The sequence below is a fragment of the Saimiri boliviensis genome, chromosome 13, assembly GCF_048565385.1.
Source record: "Saimiri boliviensis isolate mSaiBol1 chromosome 13, mSaiBol1.pri, whole genome shotgun sequence".
In the NCBI taxonomy this organism is placed as follows: Eukaryota; Metazoa; Chordata; class Mammalia; order Primates; family Cebidae; genus Saimiri; species Saimiri boliviensis.
Genome location: NC_133461.1, coordinates 16,844,954 through 16,858,626, shown reverse-complemented (window position 1 = coordinate 16,858,626; position 13,673 = coordinate 16,844,954). Strand labels below are relative to the sequence as shown.

The 13,673-nt window shown below is 36.4% G+C and overlaps 1 protein-coding gene across 9 annotated transcripts in view; it reads left to right on the top strand.

Annotated features, from left to right (window-relative positions):
- Positions 1-13,673, top strand: part of RELCH (RAB11 binding and LisH domain, coiled-coil and HEAT repeat containing) — a 120,895-nt gene that overhangs the window by 18,299 nt on the left and 88,923 nt on the right. For all 9 annotated transcript variants that reach the window (XM_010336752.3, XM_074383294.1, XM_074383297.1 and 6 more), the window contains exon 2: positions 6,017-6,106. In XM_010336752.3, the coding sequence (XP_010335054.1) occupies positions 6,017-6,106 (90 nt within the window). The remainder of the gene's footprint in view (positions 1-6,016; positions 6,107-13,673) is intronic.

The following is a 13,673-nucleotide window of genomic DNA, read 5'->3' as shown; positions in this document are numbered from 1 at the left end:
GACCCTGTCTCCAAAACAAACAAACAAAAACTTAAGTTGATAGATGGCAAGTTTTTTTTTTTTGTTTTTGGTTGTCGGTGTTTGTTTTTTGAGATGGAGACTCTTTCTGTTGCCCAGGCTGGAGTGCAGTGACACAATCTCAGGTCACTACAACCTCTGCCTCCCGAGTAATTGGGATTATAGGTACCTGCTACCACACCTGGTTAATTTTTGTATTTTTAGTAGAGATGGGGTTTCACCATGTTGGCCAGCCTGGTAAAGGAGAACCTGCAAGCTATTACTGATCAGATATAATTAAACTGGGGGAAAATTAAATGTTTCTCCAGATAGAAACAGTGTTTAAGAAGAATGATACATATAGAATTTCTTTTAGTTCACTTAATAGGGATTTAAAGGCAAGTGGTACATTGATAATGACAGAACCCTATTTGAGGAGTCAACCATCTTGAAAATTGTTATGTACTGTTTTAAAAGGTCATGGGAGAGCCCAAGGTGGAGTCCAAGTCTGTATTCTTACAACTTACATTCATTTGTTGAAGTCGTGCTTTCTGAACACAAATAATCTGTTACTTTAGATTAATATGTAAACTTTAAATACTGTGTAAGTAACATGATGTAACAAACGGGTTGACAATAGCCTCTTATTTATCCCTTTTTAAACATTAGCTAGATAAGAAAATTTTGTGTGTGTAAAATTTAATAGAGAAGCAGATAAAATGTTCTTCCTGCTACTTTACAACCTACTTAGCCTCAACTGTCATGACTTGCCTGCCCCTGGCAGCTTCTGTACATTATAACTGCTATTCATACACAACTTGTGCACACTTTGAAAACTCAGTAAATTTGTTTGTTCTTTCCTCTGCTTTTACTCTTTTGTGGAGACAGGGTCTTGTTCTGTTGCCCACCAGGCTGGTCTTGAACTCATGGGCTCAAGTGATCCTCCTGTCTGGGCCTCATTTAAAGTGTACAATTCACTGGTTTTTTAATATATTTACATTCATTATTAGTATATTTACAGAATTGTACAGCCATCACCTAATCTAGTTTTGCAGCCTGTTCATAAACCCCAAAACAAATCTCTTATTCATTAATACACACTCCATTTTCTCCCTCAACCCCCAACCACTAATTTCTGTGTCTATAGAGATAGGCTTTCTATCATTACATATTTGCCTATTCTGTGCAGTTTTTATAGGTGGAAATAATACAATATGTGGTTCTTTGGTAACTATCTTCTATCAGCATGTTTTCAGAGTTCATCCATTGTTGTAGCATGTTTCAACAGTTCAGTCCTTTTTACTACTGAATAACATTCTATTGTACAGATATATGCCACATTTTATTTCCCCGTTTATCAATGGACAGATATTTGGTTGTTTCCACTCTTTGCCATTGTGAATAATGCTGCTGTAAATAATTATGTACAGGATTTTGTGTGGACATATATTGTCCTTTCTCTTAGGTGGCAGTAGAATTACTGGATCCTATGGTAGATAACGCTGTAACCTTTTAGGAAACTGCCAAACTGTTTTCCGAAATGGCCATACCATTCCCACCGGCTGGATGTGAGGATTCCAATTTCTCCACACTGTCTCCAATGTCTTTTTATTAAAGTGAAAATCAACTCATGTACCATAAATTAACCCTTTTAAAGTGTACAATTTGGTGGTTCTCTGCGTTTGCAAAATTGTACAACTATCACCACTCTGATTCTAAAACATTCTCATCACCCCAAAGAAACCCTGTACCTATTAACAGTCACCACCCGTTCTCCTGTGCTGCCAGCTAAAATTTACTTTGTGTTTCTATGGATTTGCCAATTCTGGACATTTTATGTAAATGATCATACAATATATGGCCATGTGGCCTTATGTGTCTAGCTTCTTTTACTTAGTATAATGTTTTCAAGGAGGAACTGCCAAACTTCCAAAGCAGCTGTACCACTTTACATTAAGACCAGTGATGTGTGAGGGTTTCAATTTCTCCACATCCTCTGCAACCTACCATCATTTTTATTATAACCATCTAGTTGATTTGAAGTGTACCTCATTGTGGTTTGATTTTCACTTCCCTAGTGAGTATCATTTCCCTTTTGAGCATCCTTCCTTCATTCATTGGCCATTTCTGTATCTTCTTTGGAGAACACTTTGTCCATTTTAAAATTGTGCTGTCTTTTTCAATTGAGTATAAGATATACCCCTTATCAGATACTTGATTTGCACATGTTTCTCCTATTTGTAGATTGTATTTTCACTTTCTTTATGGTGACTTTTAAAGCAAAAAAAAAATTTTTAATTCTGGTGAAATCTAGTTTATCAATTCATTCCTTTATCACTGATATTAGTTTCTATGGCTGCTGTAAAAAGTTGACAAAAAGCAGCCCTAAAAAAGGATGAGTTTCAGCAAACTGACACAAGAACAGAAAATCAAACACCGCATGTTCTCACTCATAGGTGGGTGATGAACAATGAGAACACATGGACACAGGGAGGGGAGCATCACACACTGGGGTCTGTAGGGGGGAAATAGGGGAGGGGCAGTGGGGTTGGGGAGTTGGGGAGAGAGAGCATGGGGAGAAATGCCAGATAGAGGTGATGGGGAGGAAGGCAGCACATCGCACTGCCATGTGTGTACCTATGCAACAATCTTGCATGTTCTTCACATGTACCCCAAAACCTAAAATGCTATTAAAAAAAAAGAAAAAAAAAGTTCATGTCCTTTGCAGGGACATGAATGAAGCTGGAAACCATCATTCTCAGCAAACTAACACAGGAATAGAAAACCAAACACTGCATGTTCTAACTCATAAGTGGGAGTTGAACAATGAGAACACATGGACACAAGAAGGGGAACATCACACACCGGGGCTTGTCTGAGGGTTGGGGGCTAGGGGAGGGATAGCATTAAGAGAAATACTCAATGTAGATTGGGCGTTGATGGGTGCAGCAAACCACCATGGCATGTGTATACCTATGTAACCTGCACATTTATCCCAGAACTTACAGTATAATAATAAAAAAAAGGTTGACAAAAACGTTGGAATGCAAAAGAACACAAATTTATTGCCTCGTGGTTCTTTTTTTCTTTTTTCTAATTTTTATTTTAGGTTCAGGGGTACATGTGCAGGTTTGTTATATAGGTAAACTCGTGTCACAGGGATTTGTTGTACAGATTGCTCAGGTACTAAGTCTAGTACCCCGTAGTTATTTTTTTTGCTCCTCCCCCTCCTCTCACCCGCTACCCTTAAATTGGTCCCAGTGTCTGTTGTTCTTTTCTTTGTGTCCATGTGTTCTTTCATTTAGCTCCCTCTTATAAATGAGAACATGTGGTATTTGGTTTTCTCTTCCTACATTAGTTTGCTAAGGATAATGGCCTCCAGCTATCCCTACAATAAACATGATCTTGTTCTTTTTTATGGCTGTGTAGTAGAAATCTCACAGTGGGTCTCATGTTGAGCTAAATGGTTTAAATCAAGACATTGGCAGTTCTGGAGGTTTTAGGCTCCAGAGGGGAGCCTCTTCCAGGTCCTAAAGGCTGCCAGAATTCCTTGGCTCATGACCCTTCTCCACCTTTAAAGATCTTTGTGATTCCATTGGGTCCATCTGAATAACCCAGGAAAATCTATTTTAACCTCACTTTGCCTTTGCCATCTAAGGTAACATATTCACACAATCTAAGGATTAGGATGTGGACATCTGTGAGGGCCATTTTACTGCTTTATCACATTGCTTATGCTTTGTGTTATGTCTAAGAAATTATTGCCTAATGCAAGGCCATGATGATTTTCTTCTGTGTTTCCTACTAAAAGTTTTCTACTTAAAGTTTTACTGTTCAATTGGTTGTATGATCCATTTTTGCTTATGATGTGAAGTAGTGGTCCAGTTTCCTTTTTTTGCATGAAGATATACAGTTGTCACAACAACAATTTGTTGAAAAAACTTCTTTTCTCCAGCGAAGTGTCTTGGTACTATTGTCAAAAACTAATTGACCATAAATATAAGGGCTTATTTCTGGACTCTCAATTCTATTGCATTGATATATATCCATATGCCAGAACTGTGCTACCTTGATTACTCTTAAGTTTGAAATCCGGAAGCCTCAGTCCTCCATCTTTATTCCTTTTCAAGATTGTTTGGCTATTCTGAGACTTTTTCATTTTCTTACGAATTTTAGTATCAAGTTCTCAATTACTGTGAAAATTGAAAGCCAGCTACAACTTTGATAGGAATTGCATTAAATCTGAAGATTAATTGTGGATTATTGCTATCCTGATATGGATCTTCTAATCTGTAGGCCTGGGCTTTCTGTTGATTTAGATCATCTTTAATTTCTTTGGACAATGTTTTGTAGTTTTTTGGTTTTGTTTTTCTTTTGAGACAGAGTCCAAGACTGCTGGAGTGCTGTGGCATGATCTCAGCTCACTACAACCACCGTTTTCCGGGTTCGAACAATTCTCCTGTCTCAACCTCCTGACTAGCTGGGATTACAGGAACCTACCATCATGTCCAGCTAATTTTTTATTTTAGTAGAGGCGGGGTTTTACCATGTTATCCAGGTTGGTCTTGAACTCCTGGCCTCAAGTAATCCACCTGCCTCAGCCCCCCAAAGTGCTAGGACTACAGGCGTGAGCCCCTACACCCAGCATGTAGTTTTAACTGTATAAGTTTTGCATGTTTTTGTTAAATGTATTCTTAATTTTTTTTTCTTTTTCATATTATTGGAAATGAAACTTGTCTTAGTTTTAATTTTGGATTGTTATTGCTAGTGTATGAAAATCTGACTGATTTTTGTGCATTGGTCTTATGTTCTGCAACTGTGAAAAACTCGCTTATTATGTCTAATTTAGGACTAATTGGTTTTTAGTGGATTCCTGAGAGTATCTTATATGTAACATCATGTCATCTGTGAATAGAAATAGTTTTGCTTCTTCTTTTCCAAACTGGATGTTTTTGATTTCATGGTTTTTTATGAGGAATCAGCAGTCATTCAAATCATTGTTTCCTTATACGAGTATATTGTTTTTCTCTGTCTGCTTTTAATATTTTCTCTAATTTTTTGGGTTTTCACTATTTAATAGGTGACCAAGTTTCTCTTCTCTTTATTTGTCCTCCTTGATGTTCTCTGACCTCAAATCTGTATCTACCCCATCTCTTGTCTGATCTGTTGTTGGCTCCAATTCTGCATATGTTAGACCTTCGTTATTGTTCCACATGTCCCTAGGCTCTGTTAATTTTCTTTTCAATCTTTTTTGTCTATGTTCTTCAGATTGAATAATTTTTATTAATCTATCTTTGAGATTCCTGAACCTTTTCTCTTTCATCTCCATTCTGTGATTAGGCTATACAAGATATTTTAAATTTCAGATTCTTCTATTTCAGTTCTAGAATTTCTACTGGCATTTTTTACATTCCATATTTTTGCTAAGATATTATCTCTTTTCATTTATTGTACACATATATTCCTTTACTTCACTGAGCATAGTTATAATAGCTATTACAAAATCTTAGTCTACTGACTTTACCATTATCTCCTAGCATCATCTAGGTAGGAGTTGGTCCCAGTTGATTTTGTCGTTTCTTGGAGTGGATCACATTTTGCTGTTTTTTGTGTAACAACTAAGTTTTGACTGTGTGATGGATAATGTGTGTGTTAGGCTGTGAAGACTGGATTCTGTTCTTTCAGTAGTCACTTGTTCAGATTTAAGCTGCAAACTTTCTTAGGTGGCAGCTTAAATTTCTGTATTGTTTGTTTGTTTTCTCCTTAGCTGGGCTGCTTGCAATATACCCTGTACGTGCATTGTTTGGGGGCAGGGAAACTTAGTTATTTTAAAGTATTGTGATTGCTATGCACATTTTTACTTTGTTTGGTGGTGGATGTTGTTTTAAAAGATTTCCTAGATTTTAGAATTACAGTTCTATTAACTAGAAATAATCATAGGTATTTGAATTCCCATTACTTATTTTAACAATTAAATTAAAATGCTTATTTAATTCTTTTATATTTCTCTTTATTATAGATCGAGCTGGGAGCATTAGTACCCTTGATTCTTTAGACTTTGCAAGATATTCAGATGATGGTAACAGGGAAACAGATGAAAAAGTAGCAGGTGAGTAAAATTGTAAGGACAGATTTGGATTCTTTGACATTCCAGAAATAATAAAATGGCATGAAGAATTTTTTCCCTTCTACCATTTGGTATGTGACTATAGCATATATAGTTATTATACAAAGTTATGTTACTAATTACTAATTTACTGTAAGTTTGGAGGTTCCCCAACTTTTTCTTCTTGTGGTACTATGAGTTTCTGGTTACGTATCCCTATAATTTGCTTTTATGGTTGGAGCCAGCAGTTTACAACCACACAGTTGTTTAAAACTGGTGTAAGACAGGTTTAAGTTAACTTAAACCTGTCTTACATATACATATACATACAACTGTACATAATATAGTACCAAGTTGGACCTTAGCCCCATTCCTTTGATCCTGTAAACCAGGGCTGGTAGTCACATATGTGTACCAGTACAACTCTATTGATGGTTAAAAATTGCTTGAGGCCAGGAGTTTGGGACCAGCTTGGGCAACATAATGACACCTCATCTCTTAAAAAAAAAAAAAAAAAAAAAAGGTTGAAATAATTTTGTGCTTGTTGATAAAAGTTTGCCTTGAGTTACCTGAGTTACCTGAGTGCTCCCCAACCATCACAGCATGTCTTCAGAAATGTCTGACTTTGCTATGATCCAGAAAAAAGAAGGTTAATGCTTGGTACAATAAGGGCCTCTAGGACCCTGCCTGTCCCAGTAAGGACAACATCCTCTTTAATTGCTAAGACTTCGGCTTTGAGAGAGATGGGAAAAGCAGACAGACATCAGTTGGGTATTTTGAGCTCCATCAGAATGGTGGGTACTTCTGGAACAAAAGGAGTATCAAATGGGACAGATGGGGCCTATGAAGGAAAAATGGGGTAACAGAATACCTGTAACATGATTTCTCTCTTAACCAACTCTGTTGAATTTTTCTTCCATTTACTGGGACAAGTTTTTTTAAACATCCTGAAATCTTAACCTTCATGGTCATTATGAATAAAAATGAGTGCGAATTCTTATATAACATTTGTTTGTTTCATTCTAAACACTATTCTAAATTTATATTAACTCACTGAATTATAGAATTATCATCTTCCTCTCCCCAGGATATTGAGGCTCTGAGAGAAATTATATGACTCAGTAGCAGAGCTAGGATTCAAATCCACATAACCCAGGAACAGAGTTTACAATTGACTGTATTATTTGCTACCTTTGGCATGAAATATTAGGTTTGATCTAATTTAAAATGTCATTTCAATAAATGATTTTCATTCCTTGCTCAAGAATAAAGATATGAATATTTTAAAATCTCAGACAGTGTTGTATGAGTTAGAAAAAAAATGTAATTGTTTTACTGAGACAGGATTCAGCAATATAAATAATACCACTGTCCATGTAATGGGGAAGTCACTAGAATAGTTTAATGTGGCTCTCCAGTTCAAATTATTGTTGAATTATGAGCATGATTTATTGACAACTGTATCAAAATGGCAAATCACATTGGTAATATCTAAAAATAAACAATTCAAATTTTAGGATGAATTTATTCTAATTATATATTACATACTTCTTAAATAGTACTTGTATATATTGGCTATTATATATTATAAAATATATGGTATTTTAGTTTATTTAGAGATATATCTAGTTTTAGATAGTTTTATTGTACAGATTGTTACATATTAAAAAACAACTCCTACCCAGAAGTTATCCATATAATTAGGTTTTTTCCTTTAATTTCCATATTAAAACTTATATTTTAGATTGAGCAAAGTTAAAGAGGTTCGTTATTATTTTCATTATTTAGATATTTTAGTACTTGTGATTGGGGGAACTTACATAAAAGCAAAATGTTTAGCTTAAATTTATGATCAGTAATTGTTTGATACAATCTGTAACTATTTATGTCAATATAAGGTCGAAGAGAAGAAGAAAATAGAAGTTCCTTTGACCAAATACCATTTTCATTCCCTGTCTAGCTTTTATTAAAGGCAGAGTAACAAGTTGATAGTCTCTGTCTGACCTAAACACTTTTTGAGAGACAATGAGCAAAGAGCAGTAGACCTGGATAACCCTCAGATTTGCACAGCTAGGAGTAAAATGTATTAAATATGTGATAGTTTTGGCCTTTTTTTTTTTTTTTTAATTTGAGACTATCATAAGACACCAGACCTTACATTTTAACCTGTGGAATATACTATATCTCTAAGTTTGGAGAAATAAAATAATTTTTAATTACTGTACTGTGCTTATATATAAATAAATGCCGTGATTCATGTTCAGTAGGAAAAGGGGGAAGAAGAGCATATATAATCCCAAGAGAATGTCTTTCAGTCTTTTAGTGCTCATGAACAATGGCTTGTTATTGAACCAAATGTGTAAGTGTGTGGATGAAACTTTTTTTAAAGTTTCAGTTAATCACAATTCCTATTTCTAAAAAGATTGTGACTCTTTGCTTTTACTTGAAAAGCCTATCAAAAGGCCAATAACTGGGAAAAGATCATTGTCCTCTCATCTGCCATTGAATAACGTGTAAACCTCACCAACTCCTCATGGGTTGGAGTTTTGTGCCTGCAGCTCTCCCAGGCTGCCCCTGCAAGCTGGTGGCTCTACAGTTCTGGGGTCTCAGAAGTGGTCCTACTCCCACAGGTCCACTCAGCATTGCTCTGATGGAGACTCAGTGGCAGCTCTGACCCTGCAGTAGGTTTCTGCCTGGGCCCCCAGGCTTCCCAGTACATTTTTTGAAATCTAGCTGGAGGCCGCCATGGCCCCAAAGCTCATACACTCTGCATGTCTACAGAGTCAGCACCACAAGGAAGCTGCCAAAGCTTACTGCTTGCACCCTCTGGAACTGCACCACAAGCCTCACTTGGACCTGCTGGAGCCATAGAGGCAGTGGCCAAGGAGTACTGCACCAGAATGCAGGCAGCAGAGTTTTTAGGCGGCTTTGAGCAGTAAAACGATGGAGGGCACCCTGGTCCTGTCTCCCAAAACTACTCTCCTCTTCCTAGGACTCTGAGCCTGTGATGAGAGGGACAGCCTGGAAGAACTCTATGAGGCCTTCAAGGTCTTTCTCCCGCTGTATTGCTGTCTTACCTGGCTTCCTTCTACTCATCTCCTTAGCAAATGGCCACTTACCACACCCTTGGTTTGTTCTCTAAACATACCTTTTCAATCTTTACATGAACAGGCTGCAAATTTTTCAAATCTTTCCACTCTTCTTCTCTTTTAATTATAAATTCCATCTCCTAGTGATTTAATTTTGAAGGACTTAAAAAGTGTCAGAATATCTAATTGGAATGTACTCAAGTTAGCAGAAACTATGAAATAAGCTTCTGTAGGATAACAGAATGAACTGTGTCTGTTACTATGATATGTGGTGGGGTCGGGGCACGGGTGGAAGAAGAATAATGAAGAGACATCTAAGAACAAACATCTATATTATTTTCCTATACCAGTGCTGGGTAGAGGGAGCTTGTGGATAACACACTGAGTCTGTTTACCCACCTGGCAAATGAAGGGTCTCCTCTAATGCTTAGTCAACTATTAATTTATAAGACAGATACTGGATTTGTTTTCAGCATCATTCTTGCCACCCTTCTCCTAGATTTAAAAGTTTGGTTATTTTTTCACATGTACACACACATATTCATTCAGAGAGGAAGGGATCTCTAAAGGAATAAATGTTTATTAGCACCTACTTTATGCCAGGCACTATGCTAGGTGCTTTATATAAAGTATTTTATTTAATCTTGTTAGGAATACTGTAAAGTAGGTCATTTTTAGGTTTATAGTTTCTATAAGCCTAAAAAACTACAGCTTATGCCAAGGTTGAGAAATTTGCCCAGTACTTCCATATAGTAAGGGGCTATATCAGGATGTATCACGTAAAGAGTTTTTATTACAGAGCCCACAATATATCTTTTAGTACCAGGCTGTAGCTCTGACCCGTCTTTGTATTCATATAGATGGCATATTCTTGTCTTTCCCATATGAAACTAGTTCACAGAGCTGTTTTCTTAGAAAAGAAGTAAAATTTTAAAAACTTTTTATTTAGGCCGGGCGCGGTGGCTCAAGCCTGTAATCCTAGCACTTTGGGAGGCCAAGGTGAGCGGGTCATGAGGTCAGGAGATCGAGACCATCCTGGCCAACATTGTGAAACCCCATCTCTACTAAAAATACAAAAATTAGCTGGGCTTGGTGGCGTGCGCCTGTAGTCCCAGCTACTCGGGAGGCTGAGGCAGGAGAATTGCTTGAACCTGGGAGGTGGAGGTTGCAGTGAGCTGAGATTGTGCCACTGCACTCCAGCCTGGTGCCTGGCGACAGAGTGAGACTCTATCTCAAAAAAAAAACAAAAAACTTTTTATTTCAGATACTTTCCATTTCTCAATTTATTTTTGATATGAAGTATACATTTTTATATAAAATGATTTAAGTAGTAGCAGGCACCAAACAAAAATCAGTAATATAGGTTATTTTTCATTTTAGATTAAAGCCTTTCTATACGTTATTAAAACTACTGTACTTAGCACATATACAACGTACCTCTTCAATTTTCTGGTTTTCTTAAAGCTAACAAGAGAAATCTATATTCTAAATATCGAGATTGCCATTATTTAACTTATTTTAGGCATTTCAAGCATCTGCTATTTGTTAGGTACTATGTGTTAGGTTTCTATGCAGACATACAAGATAGATAACGTTTCCGCTCTTGAGGAATTTTTTCTGAAATAGGTCTATATCTGTCATACAGATAGAGGTTCAGTACTTTGGAAGTGGTAGTAGAGACCTTGTTTTTAGAAACCCCCTTCTCCCATATTCCTGTTTCGGGTTGACAAGATCTGTCTTTTAGAATCAGAGTCCCTGACTTTATTTGTTCTCATATCTCTATTACTGAATTACTTCTCTAGTTCACACCTTAACTCTGTTTTGGGATCTGGAGAACTAGAACTATGCCTTCTGATTTGTAAGGAAAGACACTCCTGACTGCTGGTAAGATCAGTTAATGTTTCAGATTTATCACATATCACATCAAGTATTGGAATCTCCATTCACAGTGCCTTCTCTATAGTTCAAGTATTGTGCTACTCTAGGAACAACAGTCAACAGTACACACATATGAAGCTTACATAATCCAGTAGACATTCTAAAATGGTCTTTAGATTTTTGCTGTGGGATCACCTGTCCCTGTCCCTTGGATTAGAAGTAGCCGTCTCATTCCTTAGGTAATGGCCTGGCAGCATCCATATCCATCTTTATCAGGATTAAATAAGCCTATTTGGCTTCTAATTTTATGTTTCTCCCCAGGTACAGGTAAATCTTTTCCTTCCTATTAGCAGTACATTTTGATTTTCTTGTTTTAAACCATATCTAAATCTTACTTCATGATTTTGTCAGATTTAAAATAGGATAGGTGCTCCAACAAGGCTGTAAAGAAGATAAATAGCATTTTGAAAATAGATTTCTCATTATTTGTCACCATGCAATTAAAATAGGCTCAGGGAGGAAAAAAAAAGAATACATCATTGTGGTGGGTGGTTATTTTAATCTAAAAATAAAAGTGATTGTATGTTCATTAAATTTTTATGGGCCAGAGAGAAGGGTTTTATCTTTACTTTAGATTAACATTTCCAAAACTGTATTTCATGAGAATGTTAGTTTCACAGGGGAAAAACAAAAGTGGGAAAAAAGAAAATGAGAATTTTATGGTCAGATAAGTATAGAAAATCATGGTTTTCTGCAGGATTTTTCAGGGTCTTTAGGGTTTTAGGTTACTATAGTAATTTATATATTAAGTCATAAACATCTGAACTATGACAATTACAGAGACAGTTTAGATGAATGGTTATTTAGGGAATTATTAAAGGTTGGAATCAGTATGGCTTAGACATTTAATTGGTGTGAGGATATGGGGAGGGAGTAAGTGAATAGTTATCTACAGGTTTTCCATTTGGCCAACTGCATAAATAATGGTGCCATTGTTGGAGAGACTGCAGGAGGAGAGCCAGATTTGAGAGGAAGATGATGAAATCCATTTAGATAGGATTGAACTAGTAATTTATGAGACATTCAAGTGGGCATATCCAGGCGATAACTGGGTAGGTCTGTACCTTGTGAAAAGAATTTTTAAATTTCTGAGTCTTCAAGTCAACAGGAGTGAAAGTCATTACAGTGGAGTGTGTAAATTAAGAAGAGAAAATGGCTAAGGATGATACATTGATAAACACCAACTTTGAGATGAGTGATAGAGGAACTCCAGCAGAAAGAACAATAGTGGGAAGAATTTTTTTTAAGACTGTGGGAAAGAGGATGCTTTGTTCCCACCAAGTTGAATATAGAAAAAGAAATATCTACAAACTATGGAGATTGCATCTTGCTGTCACTTTTTTTTTTTTTTTTTGAGACAGAATCTCTCTCTGTTGCCCAGGCTGGAGTGCAGTGGTGCAATCTGGACTCACTGCAACCTCTGCCTCCCGGGTTCAAGCCATTCTCTTGTGTCAGCTTCCCTAGTACCTGGGATTACAGGCACATGCCACCAAGCCCAGGTAATTTTTGTATTTTTAGTAGAGATGGGGTTTCACCATGTTGGTCAGGCTGGTCTTGAATCCCTGACCTCGTGATCTGCCTGCCTCCCAAAGTACTGGAATTACAGGCGTGAGCGACAGCACCCGGTGTTTTCTCTTATTTATTGCTAAGTCATACCTAACAGTACTAAATTTCTCAAGTCTATAATTGGCGGGGAGAATTTTCTAAACCTAGTAGAGGTGACGATAGTACTGTCTTGGGACTTTTGTATTATTTTAGGGATGGGTTTTTATTCTAACTCATATCCTTGTGAAAATTCAAAAGAGAATTTTTTTCTTTTCCTACAACTGTTCTGGGATACTAAAGTAAGTATTAAAGATTGGATGTGTTGTTTCAAATCACCTTATAGTCAGATAAAAATTCCAGAAGATTCTGACTTGAAAGAAGATAATTTTACATATCAAAGTAGATGACTCAGACCTAGTAATTGGAACTCTTCAATGATGAACTAGAATGGGAATGAAAAAATACTTGCTTCAGACCAGTGTTATGGAATACATCTTTTAAAATACAGCAGTATTTTGAATGTGGGCCAAAATGAACTAAATCTAGCAAGCATTTCAAGATAATATTAGTGATCAATTGAGTTGGACAACAAAATACTGATATTTTATTTCACCTTGAAATTTCACATTTCACGTTTGGTGTCTCCACAGAGTTAATCTCATAAGTCATGAAAGGATAATCTTTAAGCACTCAAGTACCTCTAATATACTACAGTATTATCCAGTGCAGCTTGAGAAATAACTGTTTCAACTAATCTAGAGTTGCTTATACTGACTTAAGTATTAACTATTTTGGTATGTGATGTTAATATACATCTACATCTTTGCGGTTATTACTTTAGTTCTAGTAAAATTGCATTTAGCAGAGTTGGACTAGTAGAGTGAGCAGCTTGGTTATTCATTCCTCCAGCATTTTTAAAAAACATACTTATCCTCAAACATTTTTAGGAAGAACTATAATATCTGAAAAATATTTGCAAAGTTGTTTGGCACAATGTC